General features: G+C 50.8%; 1 protein-coding gene across 1 annotated transcript in view; it reads left to right on the top strand.

The window, feature by feature from the left end:
* GCN1 (GCN1 activator of EIF2AK4) overlaps nt 1–19,384 on the top strand; it is a 57,446-nt gene extending 38,062 nt beyond the window's left edge. The window contains exons 38-58 of the mRNA XM_007448175.1: nt 2,101–2,321; nt 3,536–3,604; nt 3,806–3,944; nt 4,033–4,229; nt 4,430–4,572; nt 5,865–5,982; nt 6,097–6,312; nt 7,348–7,512; nt 9,253–9,414; nt 9,699–9,791; nt 9,992–10,135; nt 10,235–10,504; nt 10,745–10,858; nt 11,307–11,537; nt 13,341–13,534; nt 13,668–13,782; nt 15,611–15,707; nt 16,076–16,224; nt 16,605–16,712; nt 17,924–18,142; nt 18,670–19,384. Coding sequence (XP_007448237.1) covers nt 2,101–2,321; nt 3,536–3,604; nt 3,806–3,944; nt 4,033–4,229; nt 4,430–4,572; nt 5,865–5,982; nt 6,097–6,312; nt 7,348–7,512; nt 9,253–9,414; nt 9,699–9,791; nt 9,992–10,135; nt 10,235–10,504; nt 10,745–10,858; nt 11,307–11,537; nt 13,341–13,534; nt 13,668–13,782; nt 15,611–15,707; nt 16,076–16,224; nt 16,605–16,712; nt 17,924–18,142; nt 18,670–18,795 — 3,290 coding nt within the window. The 3' untranslated portion in view covers nt 18,796–19,384. The remainder of the gene's footprint in view (nt 1–2,100; nt 2,322–3,535; nt 3,605–3,805; nt 3,945–4,032; nt 4,230–4,429; nt 4,573–5,864; nt 5,983–6,096; nt 6,313–7,347; nt 7,513–9,252; nt 9,415–9,698; nt 9,792–9,991; nt 10,136–10,234; nt 10,505–10,744; nt 10,859–11,306; nt 11,538–13,340; nt 13,535–13,667; nt 13,783–15,610; nt 15,708–16,075; nt 16,225–16,604; nt 16,713–17,923; nt 18,143–18,669) is intronic.
* The last annotated feature ends 3,073 nt before the right edge of the window (nt 19,385–22,457 follow it).

Raw genomic sequence — 22,457 nt, 5'->3', positions numbered from 1 at the left:
GGAAAGATTGATTTCTAGAAACAAACCCCAGCCAGCTACCTTGACCAGTACTGTACTTGTTAATTTTTAAGCTTCAGCATAGAACATTGGTACCCATTCAGTGCCTTTCAGCCTGAGGATTTCCAGACTTGTTTTCATTCAGAAAATGATGGGTTTTTGTTTTTGTTTTTTAAGGGATGAATAGGTAGATGTGGATTTTGTTGTTGTTTACAATGTCCAACACCCCTGGGGATTTCTAAGGCCCAGAACAGTCTCATCTCTATCAAATGAATGCCTTCATTTTCAGAATCCAGCCTGGGGCCTTTTTTTTTTTTTTTTTGCGGTACACGGGCCTCTCACTGTTGTGGCCTCTCCCGTTGCGAAGCACAGGCTCCGGACGCGCAGGCTCAGCGGCCATGGCTCACGGGCCTAGCCGCTCCACGGCATGTGGGATCCTCCCGGACTGGGGCACGAACCCGTGTCCCCTGCATCAGCAGGCAGACTCTCAACCACTGTGCCATCAGGGAAGCCCCCTTTTTTTTTTAATTGACTAGTTTGTATAATGTAAAATTCACTTCTCAAAAATGTACAACTTAGTGGTTTTTAGCATATTCACAAAATTATGTAAGTATCACCGCTGTTTAGTTCTGGGGCCTTTTCATCATCTCAGAAAGGAACCCCACACCCATTAGCATTCACTCCTCATTTCCCCTCCTACCTCTAGCCCCTGACAACCACTAATCTATTTTCTGTCTCTGAGTTTGCCTATTCTGGACACTTCACATAAATGGCATCATACAGTATGTGGCCTTTTATGTCTAGCTTCTTGCATTTAGCATTATGTTTTCAAGGTTCATCCACACTGTAGCATGTATCAGTACTTCTTTCCTTTTATGGCCCAATAATGTATTCCAATGAATGAGTATACCACGTTTTGTTTATCCATTCATCAATTAGTAGATGTTTGGGTCGTTTCCACTTTTTGGCAGTTGATGTTGCTATGAACATCTGTATCCAAGGTTTTTTTTTTTTTCTCCCTGTAGGCATGATTTCAGTTCTCTTGGTTAGATACCTAGGAATGGAATTGCTGGGTCATGTGGTAACTGTTTACCTTTTTGAGGAACTGCTAGACTGTTACCCCACGCAGCTGTACCGTTTGACATTTCCGGCAGCAGTGTATGCGAGTTCCAGTTGCCACCTCTGTTATTGTCTGTCTTTTTGGTTACAGCCATCCTAGTGGGTGTGAAGTGGCATCTCATTGTGGTTTTGATTTGCATTTCCCTAATGACTAATGATGTGGGACATGTTTTCATGTGCTTATTTTTCATTTGCATATCTTCTTTGGAAAACTGTTCAAATCCTATGCCCATTTTTTAACTGGGTTATTAGTTTTTTGTTGTTGTTTTTTCTGTTGTTGTTGGGTTTTTTTTGGTCTGCATGCTTGGCTTGCATGGTCTTAGTCGCCTGACCAGGGATTGAACATGGGTCCTGGCAGTGAAAGCACCGAGTCCTAACCACGGGACCGCCAGGGAATTCCCTTAAAAGTCTTGACCAGCATGTGTCTTTGTACTTGTTGAATTCCCTGGGTTTGTGGAAAAGATAAGCCAGGTATTCCTCTTGGAATTCTTTCTGCTGGGCTGATGGTGCTGAACTTTTGAGAGATTGTTGTATCTGGGCTTAGCTGCTCTGAGTATTGTGTGCTTCACTCCCACCACTGGTTCAAGGGCCTTTGGTGTCTCCAAACAGTTTTTTCACAAAACCACTTTGGGTTGCTGCTTCCAGAATAAGATTCATGTTGTCCAAGTAGCTCTCCCACGGAGGCCCAGCGCTGAGGCTGCAGCTCAGTGCCATTGAAGCTACCCCACAGGTGCCCCACCAGACCACAACTGTGCAGTGCAAAGGGGTGATGGCTGCCATCCCCACACCACTTCCTCTTGGGGAGCAAGAATAGAATTGCTCTTTGCAGACATGCTGGCTTCCTCAGTTGGCGATTTGCGGGGCTCTAGGGAGGGGTGACCTTGGACTCCCTTCTCTTTTGGCTCCCTCTAGTGCTGGGGATCCAGCAGATTTGCCACACCATAGACTTGTACAAAGCAGCCTCTCTCTTGTTTGGACATGCAGCCATTGCCCCAGTCCTGCTGGATGCCCTGACGGACCCCTCTCGGAAGACCCAGAAGTGCTTGCAGACCTTGCTGGACACCAAGTTCGTCCACTTCATTGATGCCCCGTCCCTGGCCCTCATCATGCCCATTGTCCAGAGAGCCTTCCAGGACCGTTCCACGGACACACGGAAGATGGCAGCCCAGATCATTGGCAACATGTACTCCCTGACAGACCAGAAGGTATCAGCCTATCTGGGGCTTGTACAGGACAGACCAATAGATGCTGGTTTAGGGCACAGAGTCCCTGCTGACAGTAGACACAGGAGAGCTATGAGCATTTGATCCCTGATTATATTTGTGGGGAGAAATGGACCATTTTGGGGTGGAGGGTAGAAATCTAGGCTCTCTGGGCATCTTCCAGAACATAGCAATACAAGTCCTTACTAGCTCAGCCCCCAGGTGAGGCCTGTCCCACTGGGCTCCTTTTATAGATTGACAGGGGGGAAAGGTCCAGCCTCGCCTTTGACCTTTCAGGCATGTTGGGAAACCGGCTGCTGCTTTGACTGCTTGCAGTGTTTTCTTGTTGAAAGCATTTGCTTCTGTAAGCCTCTCAGAGGAAATTAGCCTAGTTTGGGAGATTTACTTTGTTTGTTTGTTTACTTGCTCCTAGGGGCTTGGATGTGTGATCTCACTACCACAGCTCTGCTTTGCTTGCTGAGGCTATGGGCACAAGAGATAAAGTGGGAAAGTTAGTCAATCCTAGGAAATTTGGGATAGTTGGAAAACCAAAAAATTTTATCCATAGCCCTCCAAAAGCTAAAATAATTATTGTTAATGTTTTAAAATTACATGTAAAAAAATGATGTTTCCAAACATAAATGTATTTCCAAGTTATAGCAAGTTATTCATAAAACTGAGTTTTTAATAGTTATATAATATTCCAACGAGTTTATATATCATAACTTATATAATTCTATTGTTGGTCATACAGTGTCCAAGGTTTTTTGCTATTTTAAATATTGCTGCAGTGAACATAAGGCTTTTTCTATATTTAAAACTGTTTCTGAAAGCTGAATGCCGTATCAAGAGACATAAACCTTTTAAGGTGAAGAGAGTGAAAAGATGATAATGCAATTCTGAAAGGAGTGCCAAAAGAATTCCCTAGATTCCTGAGGCTGGGCAGCCCTTGGTCCCAGGAGGAGGAAGAGCACTGAACTGCATCTGGGGGCTCACTCGACCTCTTGAGGATAGGCCTGGGGTCCCTCGTAGGTTTCCCTGAGCAATCACACGGGCCTTCAAGGAACTGGTGGGAGTGGTGGGGGTGCTTTGCCAGTGACAAGCACCCCTGTGAGCGCTCCTAGTCAGCAGAATGGTGTGGTCAGGGTCCACCGTGAAGCAGGGCTGGAGAAAGCCGGAATTGGGCCTCCCCTGAGCCACCTCTTCTGTTATTGCAGGACTTGGCTCCTTACCTGCCAAGCGTGACACCTGGTCTGAAAGCTTCTCTTTTGGACCCTGTACCTGAGGTGAGTCTGGGAGGAGAGGGGGCAGGAGCTCGTTATTTTAGCCCAGTCCCAGAAAATTGATTCCTAAGAATTCCCTATAAGCTGCATTTGCATCTGTCTGGTAAAGGGAAGGAGACCCTAGGGGACCCTGCCTTGCTCCTGCATGGTCACCTGGTCTTGAGCCACATCTCCTTGCCATCTCTGCTCTTGGTTACTTGACAGGTGCGGACGGTGTCTGCAAAGGCTCTTGGAGCCATGGTGAAGGGCATGGGGGAGTCATGCTTTGAGGACTTGCTGCCGTGGCTGATGGAGACACTGACCTATGAGCAGAGCTCTGTGGATCGCTCAGGCGCCGCGCAGGGTGAGGCAGGGCGGGCCCAGGGGCCAGACCGGCAGTGCCCTCTGGGGACCCTTAGATCTGGTGGGCTCATTCTGTCCCTTTCTTGCAGGGTTGGCCGAGGTCATGGCTGGCTTGGGGGTGGAGAAGTTGGAGAAGCTGATGCCAGAAATTGTGGCTACAGCCAGCAAAGTGGACATTGCACCCCACGTCCGAGATGGCTATATCATGATGTTCAACTACCTGCCCATCACCTTCGGGGACAAGTTCACTCCTTATGTGGGACCCATCATCCCCTGTATCCTCAAAGTAGGCACCAGTGACAATGCTGAGGGTAGAATTACTGAGAAGGGCAGGACACATGTGCTGTCCCAGAGAGCTAGGGCTCCCCGCCAATTGGGGCTAGGTGGCAGGAGTCCTCATCCAGCTCTTCAGGGAGTCCCATTTCCTCTTGGGTTTGGGTGCCTAGGGGGAGGCAGTTCTGGCTGACCCACCCTCTGTGTGCACAGGCTCTTGCTGATGAGAACGAGTTTGTGCGTGATACCGCCCTGCGTGCGGGCCAGCGGGTCATCTCCATGTACGCCGAGACGGCCATAGCCCTGCTGCTGCCCCAGCTGGAGCAAGGCCTCTTTGACGACCTCTGGAGAATAAGGTGAGAACTCAGGCGGAAAGAGCCAGTGGCCATAGTTCTGTGTTTGGGGAACTGAGAAATGAAAAGAAAATGTTGCGAAAAACTCTCAATTTTTCCAGACCCTCACTTTTAACCATTTTGTAACTCCAGTATCCCATAGCAGTGTCTTCAACTCTAATTCTCTTCTAAAAAGTTTTCTCTATTCAGTCCTTCAGTTTGTGTGAAAATTTTAAATGCGAATGCTTTTTAATCTGAAAATTCTACTTCTAGGATTTTATTGCAAGGACATATTTAGTCAAGTGCTTAAAGATGTATTTAGAAGGATGTTTGTTGGGGTATTGTTTATCATTTGAAAAACTGAAGGTAGGTATAAAAAAGTCATTGCACATCCACACCATGAACTTTGATTTGGCCATTACAAAGTATGGCATAAGGATTATGTCAGCTGACACAGAAAGCTCCTCGACCTATTGTTGATGGAAAGGTGCGGGCCGTGGCCCGGTGTATGTGGTGCAGGCCCACTTCACACATGGTATGTGTGGGAGGGTGATGTGTACAAGGGTGTTACTGGAGTGTCAGAGTGGTTGCCTGGGTGCTGGGAGTCTGGGTGATTGTTTACACTCTCTTTATATTTTTTTTGTATTGTTTGAATTTTCAGTTTCAATATGATATTTCTGTAATCATTAAAAACAATAAATCTGGGCTTCCCTGGTGGCGCAGTGGTTGAGAGTCCGCCTGCCGATGCAGGGGACACGGGTTCGTGCCCCGGTCCGGAAAGATCCTACATGCCACGGAGCGGCTGGGCCCGTGAGCCATGGCCTCTGAGCCTGCACGTCCGGAGCCTGTGCTCCGCAATGGGAGAGGCCACAGCAGTGAGAGGCCCGCGTACTGCAAAACAACAAAAACAACAATAAATCTAATTTAATTTGAAGAGAAACAAAGTTTATCCTTCTAGGCCTCTCCTTATGTCTGTAGTTCTGATGATCCACATTCCTGGTTTTTTGTTAATACTTCCCTCTGTGCTCTCTTCTCTCTTTTTAATAACTTTATTATAGGAATTTTTGTATCTGCTTTTAAAAAATGTCTGTCCTTTTTTATTATTAAAGTAATGTTCATTAGTAGATAACTTGGAAGGAACATATGTGGGAGACTGTAAAGAAATGAGTATCGTCTGTGACCTCTCCTGTTCTAAGAGAACCGCCATGAGTGTTTTGGGTACATTTCCTTCTATTCTCTTTTCTGTCCAGTGGCTTGGTTGTGCACTGAGACATCCTCCTGTGACTGTGTGACTCTGTTCTTGGCCTCCTTCTCAGGTTCAGCTCTGTTCAGCTCCTTGGGGATCTCCTGTTCCACATCTCAGGAGTCACTGGGAAGATGACCACAGAAACTGCCTCTGAAGATGATAACTTCGGAACTGCCCAGTCCAACAAGGTGTGTGCCTTATTTTGATTTTTTTCCCTCTGCTGATGGTAGGGAGACTCCCTGGCACTCACACTGTGGAGGTTTCACCACCTCGTGTTCTCTGCTTCTTTCCACTGTTGCCAGGCAATCATCACTGCCCTGGGGGTAGATCGGCGGAACCGGGTGTTGGCAGGCCTGTACATGGGCCGCTCTGACACCCAGCTGGTTGTGCGGCAAGCATCCCTGCACGTCTGGAAGATTGTGGTCTCCAATACCCCCCGCACCTTGCGTGAGATCCTGCCCACCCTCTTTGGGCTCCTGCTGGGTTTCCTGGCCAGCACATGTGCAGATAAGAGAACGGTAAGTTTCGCAGGCCTTGCTTCTGACCAAGCAGCCCCTGATGCCTCTGATGCCTGCAGAGGATAGGAGAGTCCCTAGGTTCCCCTATCTAACACGGGAGCATTTATTTATTTACTTAGTTATTCAACAAATATTTATCATCTACTATGTGCTAAGCAGGGGCCCAAGACCTGGGGAGATAGTGGAGAAGAAAGGCAGCCTCGTGGAGCTACAGTCTGGTAGAGGAGATGAATGTTAATCAAATAATCACAAAAACAGATGGAAAATGCAACTATGGCAAGTGCTATGTGGCACTGCCAGTGCTTATAACAGGTCAACCAGCTGGGGGTCAGGGAAGCCTTCTCAGAAGAAGTGATGCTTGAAGATGAACGATGAGTGAGCATTAATGGGTGGGGAGGTGATGAAAGACTGTTCCAGACGAAGGGACTAGTGCTTGAGATACCAGGATGGGATGTGCACAAGCCATGAGGTGAGCGGGAATGCGGCCAACAGCAGGGGCTGAACGAAGGCCAGTGCAGCTGGAGGAGAGGCCCACCAGGGCTGATGATCGCTTCTGCCAGTCCTCTTTGGCCCACTCCCAACCCCCATCCCTGGCAAGCAGATGTGTATTTGGCTCTGAAGAAGGGTTTGCATGAGGCCTCAGAGGAGATGGGTTTTTTTTCCTTAAAGTGTTTATCCCAAATTCAGGGTCCCCTTTCCTGGGCAAGAGCATGAGGGTTAAGTGACTTCTAGGCCCCAGTTTTTGATCCAGGGAAGTCGGCCCTTGACTGGGCAGCACATGATGAGTTCCTTGGTCATATATAAGGTGCCCGCTTTTGCTGTAGGTTGTGTAGGTGTGTGTGACGCAGAGAGATCATTTTATTTTGTCATGTTTTGCAAACACCGTGGGGGCTCTTCAGGGGTAAGAGCGTTTGGGAAAGTTAAGTCTGGCTCGGATAAAGTCTGGGAGGTTCCAGGGCCCTCATTCTGGAGTTGTGCTTGGGGTGCCCTGGGGTTTGCAGGGAGTCGATGTCCTGACTTGTGCTCTGCCGACAGATTGCAGCCAGGACACTGGGAGATCTCGTCCGGAAGTTAGGGGAGAAAATCCTACCTGAGATCATCCCTATCCTTGAGGAAGGCCTGAGGTCTCGGAAGAGTGACGAGAGGCAGGGAGTGTGCATTGGGCTGAGCGAGATCATGAAGTCCACCAGCCGGGACGCCGTGAGTATCTCCGCAGGGCCTTGCAGGTCCTGCACCTGACTCAGAGGGCCAGGGAGGTTACAGGACAAACTGCACCACTAGCGACACTTCACCCTCAGGGACATGCGAACCTCGCTCCAGAGGGCGTTGCTGGCAGCGGGGTGCCGGCAGGGCCGCAGTGCATTGGAATTTCTCTCTCAGCTTTCCCATCGGTTTTATTGGCTACAAGACCTAAGCGATTTAGAGGCCTGGAGTAGCTTTTGGAGATTGGAGATAGTCTTTCCCTCACCACTCCTGAGGTTGCTCCAGAGTAATCCTTTTGTGTCACTACATCAGTTCAGCTAACACGTGTGGTGCACTTAGCGGAGAAAGGAGGTGCGCGTGTTGAGTGGTGGAGCAGGCGGAGAGCAGGAGGGTGTGCTCGTTCTCAGAGGGAGCGGAGTGGATGAGAGTGAGTACCCAGTGGGTGGAAACGAATTGTCTCCAGCAATGAGACTGTTTCCATAGCAGCTACATTCAAGAGGGTTGGAGTCCTTTTCACTGACCCTACTTTTCTACGGTAATTGAACCTCCAAACATTGATCCTCCCCAGCATGGGGAGTAGGTTGAGAGTAGGCATAGAGCTCTCGATTGGGATGAAAGCACCAAAGCAATGAATGGGTGGCGGGTCAGAAATTTGAGCACGTAGCCAATTGCTCAGCCTGAAAAGCCTCGTCTGATTTACAGGCTCCTTCTCCTCCTGTGTGTATCAGTATACGTATTACGTTTGGGGTTTTATATTTGCATTTTTCAAAGAATAAAGGTAAATTCTGTCACCAAAAGAGCCGTGATTCATTAAATAGTAAGTGCCCCAAAGGCTGAGGCCTTGCTGGTGGCCATATTCATATTCAGTCCTTAGATTCATAGGGGGCGTTGCTTTGGTGGACTTGGTTGCAGAGGCAACAGAGCTGTCATTGGCCCCATTGCAGACGCAAAGACTTCATAAGGAAGCAAGGTTTTTTCAATTTCAATTTTTATTTTATTTTTATTTATTTATTTATTTATGGTTGTGCTGGGTCTTTGTTGCTGTGCTTGGGCTTTCTCTAGTTGCGTCGAGTGGGGGCTACTCTTCGTTGCGGTGTGCAGGCTTCTCACTGCAGTGAGAAGCTTCTCTTGTTGTGGAACACAGGCTCTAGGCATGCGGGCTTCAGTAGTTGTGGCATGCTGTCTCAGCAGTTGTGGCTCGCGGGCTCTAGAGCGCAGGCTCAGTAGTTGTGGCACGTGGGCTTAGCTGCTCTGTGGCATGTGGGATCTTCCTGGACCAGAGCTCAAACCCGTGTCCCCTGCATTGGCAGGTGGATTCTTAACCACTGTGCCACCAGGGAAGTCCCAGGGAGCAAGTATTTGAGTTGAGACTTGAAGAAGGACTTGGAGTTTCCTATGAAGATGAGCAAAAGAGTCTGGGGAGTGGAGGCCACATCACTAGGGTCCTCGACATGAGAAGGAGTTTGAAGTTCCTGTAGACCAGAGTATTTGGAGAATTTGCCAGAAAAAATCAGGCTATTAATTATTAAGTCTGGTGAAGGCTCCTTGGGAGTAGATTACACAGCCTCTCTGCTTTTTCATACTTGTGCATTTACACAGAAACCATCTAAGTTAAAAAAAAAAAAAGTCAAGCCCAGGGAGCAGTGGTGGCCTGGCTGGGCCAGAGGTCCTCACCGCCCCCCTGCTGATTTCCTCTCCCTCTGCCACGTCGGGTTCAGTACACCTATACCATTGCAGGTGCTGTATTTCTCCGAGTCCCTTGTGCCCACAGCAAGGAAGGCCTTGTGTGACCCGCTGGAGGAGGTCAGAGAGGCGGCGGCCAAGACCTTTGAGCAGCTGCACTCCACCATTGGCCACCAGGCTCTGGAGGACATCCTCCCGTTTTTACTGAAGCAGCTGGTGAGTGGCTCTGCCCCACACCTACCAGTCGGGCTTTTACCATCCCTGTAGAGGCAACACGCGGGGGGCTGATTCTGCCAAGGCAGCCGCAGTGTGGGCCCCAGAGGGAGTGGGTGCACAGGATGGGATTTGGCTCTGTGCTTCTCCTTTGACAGTCAGTCCATGTGGGTGCACAGGGAGGAGGGGAGGAGACTGGAGAAGGACGCTGGCGCCGGCCGGTCCAAGACAGCGGAGGCGGAGGTAAGAGCCGGCTCCTGAACGTTGTCCCCATTGCCCCTCTGCAGGATGATGAGGAGGTGTCAGAATTTGCCTTGGATGGTCTGAAGCAAGTGATGGCCATCAAGAGCCGTGTGGTGTTGCCCTACCTCGTGCCCAAGGTAAGTCCCAACACGTGGCAACCCCTCTGGCCCAGAAGCCACAGCCATATCACTGTTCCCCAGGCCTGCGTGAAGGCCAGCTCTGAACTCAGATGCTGGGAGAGGCTGGTGACTCTTGTAGTGGGATGGGATCTCCCAGAGCCTAGCGCCGCAGCCAGCACAGGGCAGCACCCATTGAGTTGCTGTTAATCGTTCCGCAGCTGACGACCCCACCTGTCAATACCCGGGTGCTGGCTTTCCTTTCGTCTGTGGCAGGCGACGCCCTGACCCGTCATCTTGGTGTTATCCTCCCGGCGGTCATGTTGGCCCTGAAGGAGAAGCTGGGGACTCCAGCTGAGCAGCTGGTGAGTGTCACAGTCACTCCTGCAGGCTCTCTAACCCTGCCCCATCCTGTCCTGTCCTGGAGGAGCTGTGCTCAGCCGAGGCATCCCCTGTGGTTTTAGGAGATGGCCAACTGTCAGGCTGTGATCCTCTCGGTAGAGGATGACACCGGGCACAGGATCATCATCGAGGATCTGTTGGAAGCCACCCGCAGCCCTGAAGTGGGCATGAGGCAGGCTGCTGCCATCATCCTCAACATCTATTGTTCCCGCTCAAAGGTGGACTACACTAGCCACCTGCGGAGCCTGGTCTCAGGCCTGATCCGCCTCTTCAACGACTCCAGCCCTGTGGTTCTGGAGGAGAGCTGGGATGCCCTGAATGCCATCACCAAGGTGAGGAGCTGTGGACCCCACAGCCAGCTTCTGGTTGTGGACAATTCCAGGCGCTTATAAGACTAGACTCCTAAGGCCCCCCATGTACCTGTCACCTAGCTTCAGCATCTGTCGATTCGTGGGCAGTCTTATCTATACTCCCACCCACACCTTTCCGCCTGCTATATTATTTTGAAACAGTCTTGAGAGGGCTTACCTAGAACTCTGACATCCTCTCTGCTTTTTCCCGGCTTCCCACAGAAACTGGATGCTGGCAACCAGCTGGCACTAATTGAGGAACTACACAAAGAAATCCGGCTCATAGGGAATGAGAGCAAAGGCGAACACGTGCCAGGGTTCTGCCTTCCAAAGAAGGTAAGCCAGGGCCCATGCAGGGTGTGGCAGGCATGCGGTCTTCCTCCGCCTTCCCCTTGGGTCCCAGGAGGTGGAGCCGCTGGAGCAGCCCATGTGTTAATCTGGCTTAGTGCTCTAGGTGCCATTCTGCACCTTCACAGGTAGCGTGTTTCTTCCCTGTGGTGACCCCATGGGGACAGGGTTCATCATCTTTGGTTTAAGTGGTGGAAGCCACCTCAGACAGAGTGAATGACAGCAGTGCAGGTACCCTGTGTGGTGGGCCTGCTGGGGCTCTGCTCTTCTTGTCACTGTCAAGACTGTTCCCCAGCCAGCATCATCTCAGGCGGCCTGAATCGATCTCTCATGGAGTTGAGGAGAGGATGGCTAACAGGAGCTCCTTGCTTCGGGTGGGAGACACCTGGGCCCAGAACCTTTGCAATTTGACTCTCAGGTGTGGTTCTCTTGTCAGGGAGTAACCTCCATCCTTCCAGTGTTGCGGGAGGGCGTCCTGACTGGCAGCCCAGAACAGAAAGAGGAAGCAGCCAAAGCTTTAGGCCTGGTGATCCGCCTGACCTCAGCTGATGCCCTGAGACCCTCCGTGGTCAGCATCACTGGCCCTCTGATTCGCATCCTGGGGGACCGGTTCAGCTGGAACGTGAAGGCGGCTCTTCTTGAGACACTCAGCCTTTTGCTGGCCAAGGTGAGCAACTGATGAGTTCACGCTCTCAGTCCATTCAGGCCTTAGAGAATGGATTTGTGTGTAGGACGCTGGCACGTGGTGTCCCATGGAGACGGGGTGACAGCTTATCATGGGGAATCGGCAGAGCAGAGGGAGTTAAGACTTTGGAGTCAAGACGCACTGCACATGGTCAATTCCAGGTCCGCCACTTGGTAGCTGTATGGCCAGAATGACCTTGGGAAGGTTATGCAGCCTCTGAGCCTGTTTCCTCACCTGTGTTTTGAGAGTACTAAGACTGCTTGCCTCTCGAAGGGCGGTGTGACACAGGGCTCAGATAAAATAACATCGGGCACGAGGCCTGACACATTCTAAGCACTCGACGCACCAGTGCATGTTAATTGCTATTATTTATAAATGGATCAAAGGACAAAATCCAGGGCCATGTAAATACAATTAAAACCTTGTTCAAAAACATTTCCCTTCTTTATGACCACCTCATAAATGAGGTGAAAAAAATCCGAGGAGAGAATGAAAAGGAGTCTGAGAGCAACTGCAGTTAACTTCAGGTTTTGCCCAAAGTGTCAGAAGCAAAGATTGAACACATGAACTGTTTCTGATGTTTTAGAGTGTAATAATTAAGCCCTTTGGATTTAAAAAAGCATAAACAGCCAAGATTTGTTGTTGTTAAAAAAAAAAAAATTCTTACTTGAGGTTTGGAAACAAAAGCTTAAGATTTGTAGCTTTTTCCTTTTGGGAGAAAAGTGTGGGGAGCAACTTCCCAGATAAAAAATGGGATCGTGAGCATCAGCCTCATTCTGTAGGAAATTGAGTCTTTTTAATTTTCTTTTAAATTAAGTATAATCTTTACATTCTGTGCTGTTCTTTTCTGTGTTTTGTTTTGTTTTTTTAAACTCTGTATACAAATGGAGCCCTTCCCTCCTGGAATTTGTCCCTCAGGCCACAAGCCAGGTGCCACCCATAGGCAGGTGGTTCCCACCGCAGGTTTGCCAGCTTCACTCTGTGGTCTGCCTCCCAGCTGCCTGCAAAACCCCGACCCCAGTATCTCCAAACTTTAATTGGCATTGAACCTCCAAACAGCTGCTTTGATTTTCCCATTTAGCAATAAGTAAATCTTTCGTCTTGGACCCATCTGTATTTTGTCACAAATATGCCTGTTTTTCTATGTGTGGTCGGGGATTAGAATGGATTGTTAACGAGGGGGCGCACATGTGTACAAGGATGACCTTCTGAGGCTGTTTCATAGGATTGTTCTGAAGGCTGAATGTCAAATGCTCAGTAGATGGTACCTGCCCTTACACACCTGGTCCATTTCCCTGTCTTTGCACTAAAATGTTCTTCCATGGTACTGACAGCGTCTCCCGGCCTGCTCTAGTGTATTTGGAGACAAGGGATTCGAGTCACTTGTCCACGTGGACGGGGCTTCACTAAGCCAAGTCCACGGCTCCCTTGGTGGTGGTGGTGGTGCTGGTGCTGCTGATGGTGGTGCTGGTGCTGCTGGTGGTTCTGGTGGTGGTGCTGCTGGTGGTGCTGGTGGGGGGGTGGTAGTGGTGCTGCTGGTGGTGCTGGTGGTGCTGGTGGTGTCATCCTCCCAGTGCAGCGCAGGATGCTGAAAACAGAAGAGGAGACTGAGTGTGACCTCTCTGTGCTGGGCGCCCCTGTCTTAACGGGACATCTATTCCTGGCCTGTGTGTGGGAGCCAGGGCAGCTTATGGTGGTTTGTGATCATTTGTTTTTGTGCCTGTAGTGCACTGTGGCCCTGGACTCCACCTCAGCTGTGCTTTTGGGTGTGGGTCTCTCAAACAGGTTGGGATTGCCCTGAAGCCCTTCCTGCCCCAGCTGCAGACCACTTTCACCAAAGCCCTTCAGGACTCTAACCGAGGCGTGCGCCTGAAGGCTGCTGATGCGCTAGGGAAACTCATCTCCATCCATATCAAGGTGGATCCTCTCTTCACAGAGTTGCTGAACGGAATCCGGGTCATGGAGGACCCGGGTGTCAGGTAAGGCCCTGGTGGGGAGAGCTGTGGCCGTGGGGAGGCCTGGCAGCTCCTGAAGCAGCCTGGGCCCTGCCTGTGCGGCGGGAGCAGTGGTGAAGCAGAGCCAGGTTTTAAGTTGGGTGTACTGGTTCTGTAGGGACACCATGCTTCAGGCCCTGAGGTTTGTGATTCAGGGAGCAGGGGCCAAAGTGGACGTGGTTATCCGGAAGAGCATCGTCTCGCTCCTGCTGAGCACGCTGGGACATGACGAGGTACAGCGGCAGGTGGATGCGGGGCTTGGGGGCTCGGCTGGTTTCCCTTCTCTTTCCTTTGGTTAGCATCTCTGCTTTGTGTTAGAAGAACTTGGTCAGTAGTGATAATCACTCCCGACATCCATATCACTCTGTGGTTTACCACGCCTCTGGTAGTGAGGGAGACAAGGTGCGTCTTGATATCGATATTGATATCGATGATGTGTTGTATAGATAAGGAAAGTAAGGTTTTTAAAGTCCCAGGTCTCTCATTCATTTGTCCTCTAGTCTTAAACAAGTCATTTTCCCTCTCTGCCCCTCATTTCCCCAGTTGTAAAGTGAAGAGTTTCATTTATTGGTTTAGGAAACATTTGCTGAGCCGAAGGGCCTAGCCCAGAGGTGAATGAAGCATGGGCACAGCCCTCAGGAAACTATCTGGTGTCTGTCCAGGTGGGAGGGCTTAGCACTGTTTGAGAGGGTGAGACTCACTTGGGGCTGCACCCTAGCAAGTGGTAGAGTCAAAACCAGGACCTGAGTCCCGTGACTCCTGGTTCTGTTCCGATGCCATTACTATAGCCCTTCCTGACCCCGTCTAGAAGCATTTGTGAAGTACCCGTTGACAGCCCAGTGCTGTAGCGGGCCCAGGAGGGCTTGAGTCTCTGAGAAGAATTTTCTCTTTGCCCTCTGACAGCCCTTTGCTGCGTGGCCAGATATACACTGTGGGACTGATTTCTGGAGAGAGGCCTCTGGGTTCACATGGAGCTACACTCCGTCGTCTGCCCACGCACAGGGCCGACTATCACGGCCCTCTAGCTGAGACCCTGGCCTTCTCTGGGGTACAGATGGGAGACTCCACCTTCTTTTGGTCACAGTCTGTCAGGGTTTTTATAGGACCATGCACAGCGCAAGCAAAAGTTAGTATGTAAACCAATTTGCATTTCACCACAATGGAGCTTAAAATAGATCCAGAGTGGAGAGAGTGGCTGTGTGTCAGAGAGAGCCAGGTTTAGCCTTGCTTGGCACCTGGGCAGGGAGCTCAGAGGCCCAAGGTGCTGGCCAACCACCCTCTCCCTCAGAACTTGCGCTGGATCGAAGGTGACAATCCAGAGTGCCAGTCCAGCTGATGCCTCCCCATGGGCCCTTGAGGCTCTGGTTGTTTGTTTTGTTTTGGGGGAGGCACACCAAGTTGGCACTTCCTAATACTGTAGCACATAACCTGAATCCACTGTGTGGTGTCCCGTAGTTAGCTGGCAGGGAGAGCAGCAGGGCTTTTTATGTACGTGGCTTTAGTTTTGACAGAAACACTCGGCCTTTACCTATTGCCTTGGGTTAATCAGCTCTTCAGTTTGACTTCCCGGGACAAACCTGAGTAATGTCGGGGCAGCAGAGAGTCTCTCTGGACATAGGCGGACACATGAGTGGTTCGGGGGTCGGGGTGGGGTTGGGGGTGGAGCTCCAAGTGGTCCTCTGACCGCCTTTCCAGGGCACTGTGGGCGGGAGCTCGCGCCCCTCCCCGCCTCACAGGGCTGTTGATAGTAACTGAGATAATAAATATGAAGCATTCAGGCTTGTAAGAAGAAAGGTGCTATGTAAATATAGTTATTCTTGCTATTATGATGATGATTAACGTATGCACACAGGCTGGAGTTTTCTAAAATTAAGTGCTGGGTGTGTAATTTTTAACAGGGCACCGAGTGGCAGCTGCAGTGAGTGGCAGTCCCGCTCTGGCGGTGGGAGCGTGAGTGCCTGGAGGGAGGACTGGACTTAGGGTCCGCCTTCCTTCCAGCGTTGTTCCCGCGGAGCCCATTTGGGCTTGCATCCCCATTCACTGCCTTCTCTGCTCCGTCAGGACAACACTCGCATCTCCTCAGCCGGGTGCCTGGGGGAACTGTGTGCCTTTCTGACGGAAGAGGAGCTCAGCACTGTTCTTCAGCAGTACTTGCTGGGTAGGCCTCTTGTGTCCACGGGGGGCTTCCTTTTCAGGGCCTCTCTGTCTCCCCTTCCCCTCAGAGGGTCTTCTGGCAGCGGGACCACCCTCTCCTTGGAAATTCAGCTGTTAAAACAAAATGGAGTTTCTGGGGGTTCTGCAGCCCCGAGTGTTTCTGCTCCAAGAACACAAGCCACAGTCTGGAGCAGTTTGTGAGGGATGGCTGCTTGACATCCACTCGGGGCAGGGAGGCCCGTGTGCAGCGTGGACTGGGGTTTCTGCCACGCTCCGAGCTGGCACATGAGTCTCAGGTCGGGGAGGTGGGCTTCATGGGTGGTGGGCCATGCTATGAGGTGCGGGTTGACCCCAGTGTGTCCTTGTACCCAGCGGACGTGTCTGGCATCGACTGGATGGTTCGGCACGGGCGGAGCCTGGCTCTCTCCGTGGCTGTGAATGTGGCTCCCAGCAGACTCTGTGCAGGCAGATACAGCACTGAAGTTCAGGACATGATCCTCAGCAATGCCATGGCAGACAGGGTAAGGCTTTGGGGCAGCCAGACTTGGTGCTCAGAGATCTGGGTTCAAATTTCACCTTTGCCAGTAACTTACTGTGCCCTTGGACTAGTACTTGATCTCTCTGGGCCCCAGTTTCATCATCTGAACAGTGAAGAGTTCGGGTTGGAGCATCTAGAGGTCCCTTCTAGGTCAGAAGGTCTCTGATTCCTGACCTGGGAACTAGTGACTCGCGTTTGGTTCATCTGCCTCACAGCCACGGCAGACCCTCTCCATGAGAGCTGCTGGGGGGTGGGGAAGAGGCAGGGTCCCTGGAAAGTCCTGGGGAAGGGCTGGTGCCTGGCCCTGCTGCCCTGAGGACGGAGCCGGAGGCCACCCCGTCTAGCTCTCTCCTCTCTCCACAGATCCCCATTGCTGTGAGCGGAGTCCGGGGCATGGGCTTCCTGATGAAGCATCACATCGAGACAGGAGGAGGACAGCTGCCCGCCAAACTGTCCAGCCTGTTCATTAAGGTGAGCAGGGCAGCCAGGCTTGTGAGAAGGACCCGTGACCAAAAAACACCAGAAGTGTGTCCTCTGTATTCTAGGAGCTCTCCGTGGATAGCCTGCGGCATCTCTGAGCCCATAGGGCTGGAATGCAAAATAGTCATGTGTGAGTTTTTCTCTGGAGGAGTGCCCAACTTTTTGTCAGAATGTCAAATAGACCTATGACCCCAAATCATGTTAAGAACCTCTATTTTAGGCATTCTTTCTAGGCACACCAATTTTGCAAACTTTGGGGCAGACCTGGGTTTAAATCTTAATAAACCTCCTCTTCCCTGCCTGCCTTTAGCAGGCATGACACTTACTAGTATGGCTGTTGTGGTGGCTGTTGTGGTGGCTGTGAGACCCAAGGAGGAAAGCTGGGGAGCCTGACGGCGAGGCCCCAGCCCCTGTGTAATAGAGCACACTTCTCAAACGGTTGTGTGCACACAAGACAACCAGAGTCTGCATGCTAAGAGATGCGGCCGAGCCTGAGACTCTGCCTTTGTAACCGGATCCCAGGCAATGTCAGTGCTGCTGGTTCGCTGACCTCGCTCTGAGTAGTGAGGTTCCCAAGGCTGACTGCACCACCCTGCAGGCACCCACAGTGGAGAGTTTACAGGGCCCCGATTAGATTGAGCCTGTATGACGGCATCACCCTGCATGCAGCTTTTATCAGCGTTTATTACTGATGACCTGCTGTGCGCCCAGCCGGGCTAGACCCTGAAGGTGTAGAGGTGAACAGGGCAGACAAGATCTCTGGAGGTGGAGGTACACAAAAAGCCTGTGGGAAGGCCCTGATTTAGATGGGGCTGTCGGGGAGACCTCTAAAGGCTGACGTTTGAGCTGAGCCCTGAAAGATGAGAAGGAACCAACCAAATGAGGATCTGGGCCAAGCATGTCCCAGGCAGTGGGACCAGCCAGTGCAGAGACCCGAGGCAGGAAGCAGCATGGTGTGTTTGCAGAAACTGAATGCCCACGTGGGCCGAGAGTTTTGAGCAAAGGAGAGACTGGCATGAGATGAGGTGGAAGAGAATAGGGTCCGAATCACACCTGGTTATTACCCTCCCACAGTGGGGATGGCATCGGAGGGGAGCAGTGGGGTCAGTTTCCACGATGAAGAGAGTGTCAGGGCAGAGTCTGGGCTGCTTTGAGAAACAGACTGGATGTGCCTGGCTGAAAGCCTGCGCTCCTCTTCATAGTGTTTGCAGAACCCATCCAGTGACATCAGGCTGGTGGCTGAGAAGATGATCTGGTGGGCAAACAGGGACCCACTGCCTGCCCTGGACCCCCAGGCCATCAAGCCCATCCTGAAGGCTCTTCTTGACAACACCAAGGATAAAAACACCGTCGTCAGGGCCTACAGCGACCAGGCAATCGTCAACCTCCTCAAGATGAGGCAGGGAGAAGAGGTGTTTCAGGTGGGAATCCGGGACTGGCGTGCCTCCCCTGGGCGTCCGTGGGCACTGGCCTTGCAGGCCTTCTGCAGGACAGTGTTTAAGCATCACTCTTCACTGCCACCCCCTCCGTATGCATGAGTGTTGACAGGCAGATTGTAGTCGAGTGACAGGTCTGGTGTCTAAAAACACATTCCTCTACTCCTGAGGTGTTCAGACGTCTTTCAGCAGCAGAGCCCCTTCTTCAAATAGACTTTCACGTGGCACACAGCCCTACAACAGATCCCACGGTGCTGCTGTTGAGGCCCAGAGTCCTGTCACTCAGTCCCCTGCCCGCTGAGCAACCTTTAAAGCACTGAACAATACCTCACCACGTGAAAGGCGTGATGAGTGGTTGTCTTGGCTTTCCCTGGATCCATCTGATTCTCTTATTTTGCCAGATTCCACCTCAGTGGTTCTAGTCCTGGGTTAACATTCATTTTTGTCTTTGATTGGAGAAATCTGAAGCCATATTTTCTGACTTCGTCTCCTCGTTTCTGTCTTCCCCCCAGTCCCTCTGCAAGATCCTGGACGTGGCCAGCTTGGAGGTGCTGAATGAATGCAACCGGAGGTCTCTGAAGAAGCTGGCCAGCCAGGCTGACTCCATGGAGCAGGTGGACGACACCATCCTGACCTGACAGACCTGGGCCTGTCCACTGGGCTCTGCATCAGCATTTCAGCTCCACCTCTTTGTTCAATGTTTTCATTTTTGGAAATACGTTTGTTCTGATGGGGAGCTTAGGAGATGGCGTTCCCAGAAAGTATTTTAATATTATCAGCAGACCACAGCCAAAGCCTTAAATCAAACCCACACACAACTGAAAATTGCCTCCTCCATCTCTCACCCTTTTCTTTGGAGACGAGAAGGAAAAGCACATTGGTGAGCCTCACCCAGTGGTAGTCAAGAGCTGCTTGTCCGCTCTGCATGTAGGTCTGGAGCAAGGAGGCTCAGACTTCAGCTTCCTGGTCTCCTGTGCTTGAGCTCTGGTCCCAGGGCCAGTGCTGCCAACCTTTGCCTAGATCCTGAGGGGCACAGAACCGTGGAGGTGTGCCCAGTGTGGTGTGCCTTGGTGTGGCTTTTCAGCATTGTGTAGCCCAACTGGATCTGACCCTCCAGGTGACAGTGACACATAGCCCTAGCAGTTCGCAAGTCAGGAGAGGGGTATAGGTTTAAATGCAGGTGGTTTGAAGGAGGGATGCTTAATAAAGGCTTTGATTTAATCTTGATAAGCAGATTTAAAACAATCTCCAGACATCCACTAAACATGAAGCTTCCTGCATCAGGAACAAGGCAGGACTTGCAGCTGTTTTCATAGTCTGATTTCTGGGCATTTCTCTCCTGCTCTTGGAAGTCTTGTAGATATCTACAGACTTCTCTGTCCTGAGGTCGGGTATCAAGGGGGCTGCAGCCAGGCCTGTGTTCTCACCTGCTGTGGAGGTTACAGGGGTCGAATTAGCCATCTCCCTGCTCTGTCCTGACTCAGACCAGTAGGGAGCTTCTGGGAGTCAAGTTTTAAAGAGAAACTCTTCCCCTCTGTGGAATAAGAACAAACCACATTCCTGTAATCAGAATTGCCAGAGGAAACCAAAGTTGCAGTTCAGCATCTGCCTCCTTTATGAATGACTTCCTTCCTTCTAGTTCTTAGAAGGCTCGTGATCCAAACGTCCTGTCTGACGGAGCACGCTCCTCCGGGCCCAGAGACGCAAGTGTTTCTGGACTGTTTCCCTGGTCACGATATGGAACAAACTTCTATCAAAATTTCTGGTCAGAGCTGTAAAAGGAAGAAAAATTAAACATGGTGGTCGCAGACTCACCTTATAAAGGGCCTGGAGTGCTATACCAAAAAAAGCAAGGCTTTGCTTATTAATGATGCAGCAGAGATAGAAAGTAGCCTTGTGACTCAGCGCTTCTGATGAATAAGACAAGGTGACCTCTGAGATAATTGCTTTCTATGCCTGAGCCGTATATGTCACAGGATTTCCTATTTTCTTGCAGCAGACACGGTCTCATCAGGCTCACTGTAAATGTAGAATCCCAGGGCTGGAAGGGACCTTGAGAGGTCAGCTGAGCTGATCCCCATAGCCAAGGCAGCCAATGGTTACGGCTCTTGGTAGCCATGGTAACTGTTCTCTGCTTCTGGGATTCAGATGGTCATCAGCATCCTCCCAGCTGCCTGGGGCATATGTCCAGCAAGCCGTCTGCATATGCAGTCACCTCTGCCAGTTAGCTGTGGGGAGGCAGATGAAGTTCCTATGTGAGGGGGCGTGGGCTGGGAGACCTCTTTTAAGCCCCTGAGGTAAGTCTTCAGTGTTTCCTCTAGAATCTTAGAGGCTTATGTCCACCTCTGGTGTTCAGTCCCTAGTCTGAAGTTGGGAGGGGAGCCTGCTGTACTTAGAGGTGGAAGACATTCAGTAAGCAAAAATCCAAAGGAAAAACAGTTCCAGTTCCAGAAACTGGAGGAGGATGAGATCTCTCTGTTCAGGATAGATGGATAAAGGTTGATTTACAGACGGAGATGACTCAGAGGCTCCCCGAACATACTGAATTGTATTTCCTGAGTCTGGAAGGAGGGTGTGAGCTCCCAGGAAACGAGCTGTGGAGGGCTCTCACAGCCATGATGGTGGAGCAGGCAAAGGGCACCCCGTCAGGCCAGAGTCAGAGCAGTCCTGAAAACAACTGCCCAGACCAAGCGAACATCCTGGAGGAAATGGAGCTTAGCTGCAGAGACCAAAGCTATTTGCCCTGCTCGTTGGTTTAGCCTCGGACGAGTCACCCAACGTTTCTAGGCCAATTTTCTCATCTGTATAATGAGGAATTTGGAGTGGGAGCTCTCAATATGTCTTAAAGTTATCTTTTGAGGGTTAATAGTAATTAGATGACATTTGGTTTTTTTTTCACTTAATCAACCTACGGAGTAGTTTCTCTTATTGTTTTCCTGAGGAGGAAATTGAGGCACAGAGAAGCCACAAGGCTGATAAGTGGCGGTCTGTCCCCAGAGCCATACATATCCTTAGCCTTTCTCTTATTCCTACTGAACTGGCTAGTTGGGCACAAGCACCTGCCGCTCTTTAGACTGGGGCCTGCAGGCCTCTCACATCCTGCAGCACATGAGGTAAAGTGCTGAGGCGGCTCCAGGTGACTGGCCTGGGGCCTGAGCCATCCCAGGCCTCCCCCAGCAGCTCTGTGGGCTGAGTCATACCTCACCCCACGTACGGGACCCTTGCTGTCTTTAGAAAAGACATTTCTAAGACTTCCATGATCCTCTAGAGAGGGGACTCCTGTCTTTCTCTGCCATGTGTTTGAAAGGCGGTGACAAAATGGTGTGCCTTTAGCTAATCCAGGGAAAACTAAACTGAGCATTTTCAACCCTTTAACTCTAGGAGCCTCTGGAATCATGGGCGTCAAGACTATTTTAAAATGTGGGGGAGTGTGACATGGTTCACGTCCCTTCTAGGAACCAAAGGTGAGTTCCCTTTGTCCCACTGCTGTGATGCCGGAGGGCTTGGGAGAAGGGCACGGGACCTGCAGGGTCAACACTATTTTATTGGCAGGGATTTTGGGACGTTATTTTACTGAGAGCTGATCTCAAAACAAGACAGGCAGTTGGGAATGTGTTTCTTCTAAGTACAGTTCTGTGCAGACTGGTCTTTAACTGCTACAAGCCTTTCTAAATAAGAACAATAAGAAAAACAGGAGCCAGCCTAACTTAAAGATCTAGGTTCTAAAATATTTTTAAGGAAATGCAGCTATTGCTTTAAAAGTCTAGTACAGGGACTTCCCTGGTGGCACAGTGGTTAAGAACCCACCTGCCAGTGCAGGGGACACGGGTTCGAGCCCTGGTCCGGGAAGATCCCCCATGACGCGGAGCAACTAAGCCTGTGTGCCACAACTACTGAGCCTGCGCTCTAGAGCCTGCTTGCCCCAACTAGAGCAAGACAGCGTGCAGCATTGAAGACCCAACGCAGCCAAAAATAAGTTTTAAAAAAAAAAAAGTCTAGTACAGAGCGCCCTAGTGGAGCTGCACAGACTTGGAAGTCAGGTTTAAACCTTGACCACTACATATTAAGCCAGAGCATGTCCCCTAACCTCTCTGAGCCCATGTCCTCATCTGTACAGTGACAGTACAGTGACAAGCCCCACAGGCTTGTCTGGAGTGAATGAGGTAATGCCCTCCATACATGGCTGGGCACGCGGGAGGTGCTGCATATGTGGATGATGTGATTAAAGTGAGGTATACTGACAAAAATGGACTGAACAGTGGGCACCTGGTACCATTTAAGGTGCGTCACAAGTGCAGTG

The sequence above is a fragment of the Lipotes vexillifer genome, unplaced genomic scaffold (genome assembly GCF_000442215.2).
Source record: "Lipotes vexillifer unplaced genomic scaffold, Lipotes_vexillifer_v1.1 scaffold236, whole genome shotgun sequence".
NCBI lineage: Eukaryota > Metazoa > Chordata > Mammalia > Artiodactyla > Lipotidae > Lipotes > Lipotes vexillifer.
This window is presented reverse-complemented; position numbering and strand designations above follow the sequence as displayed.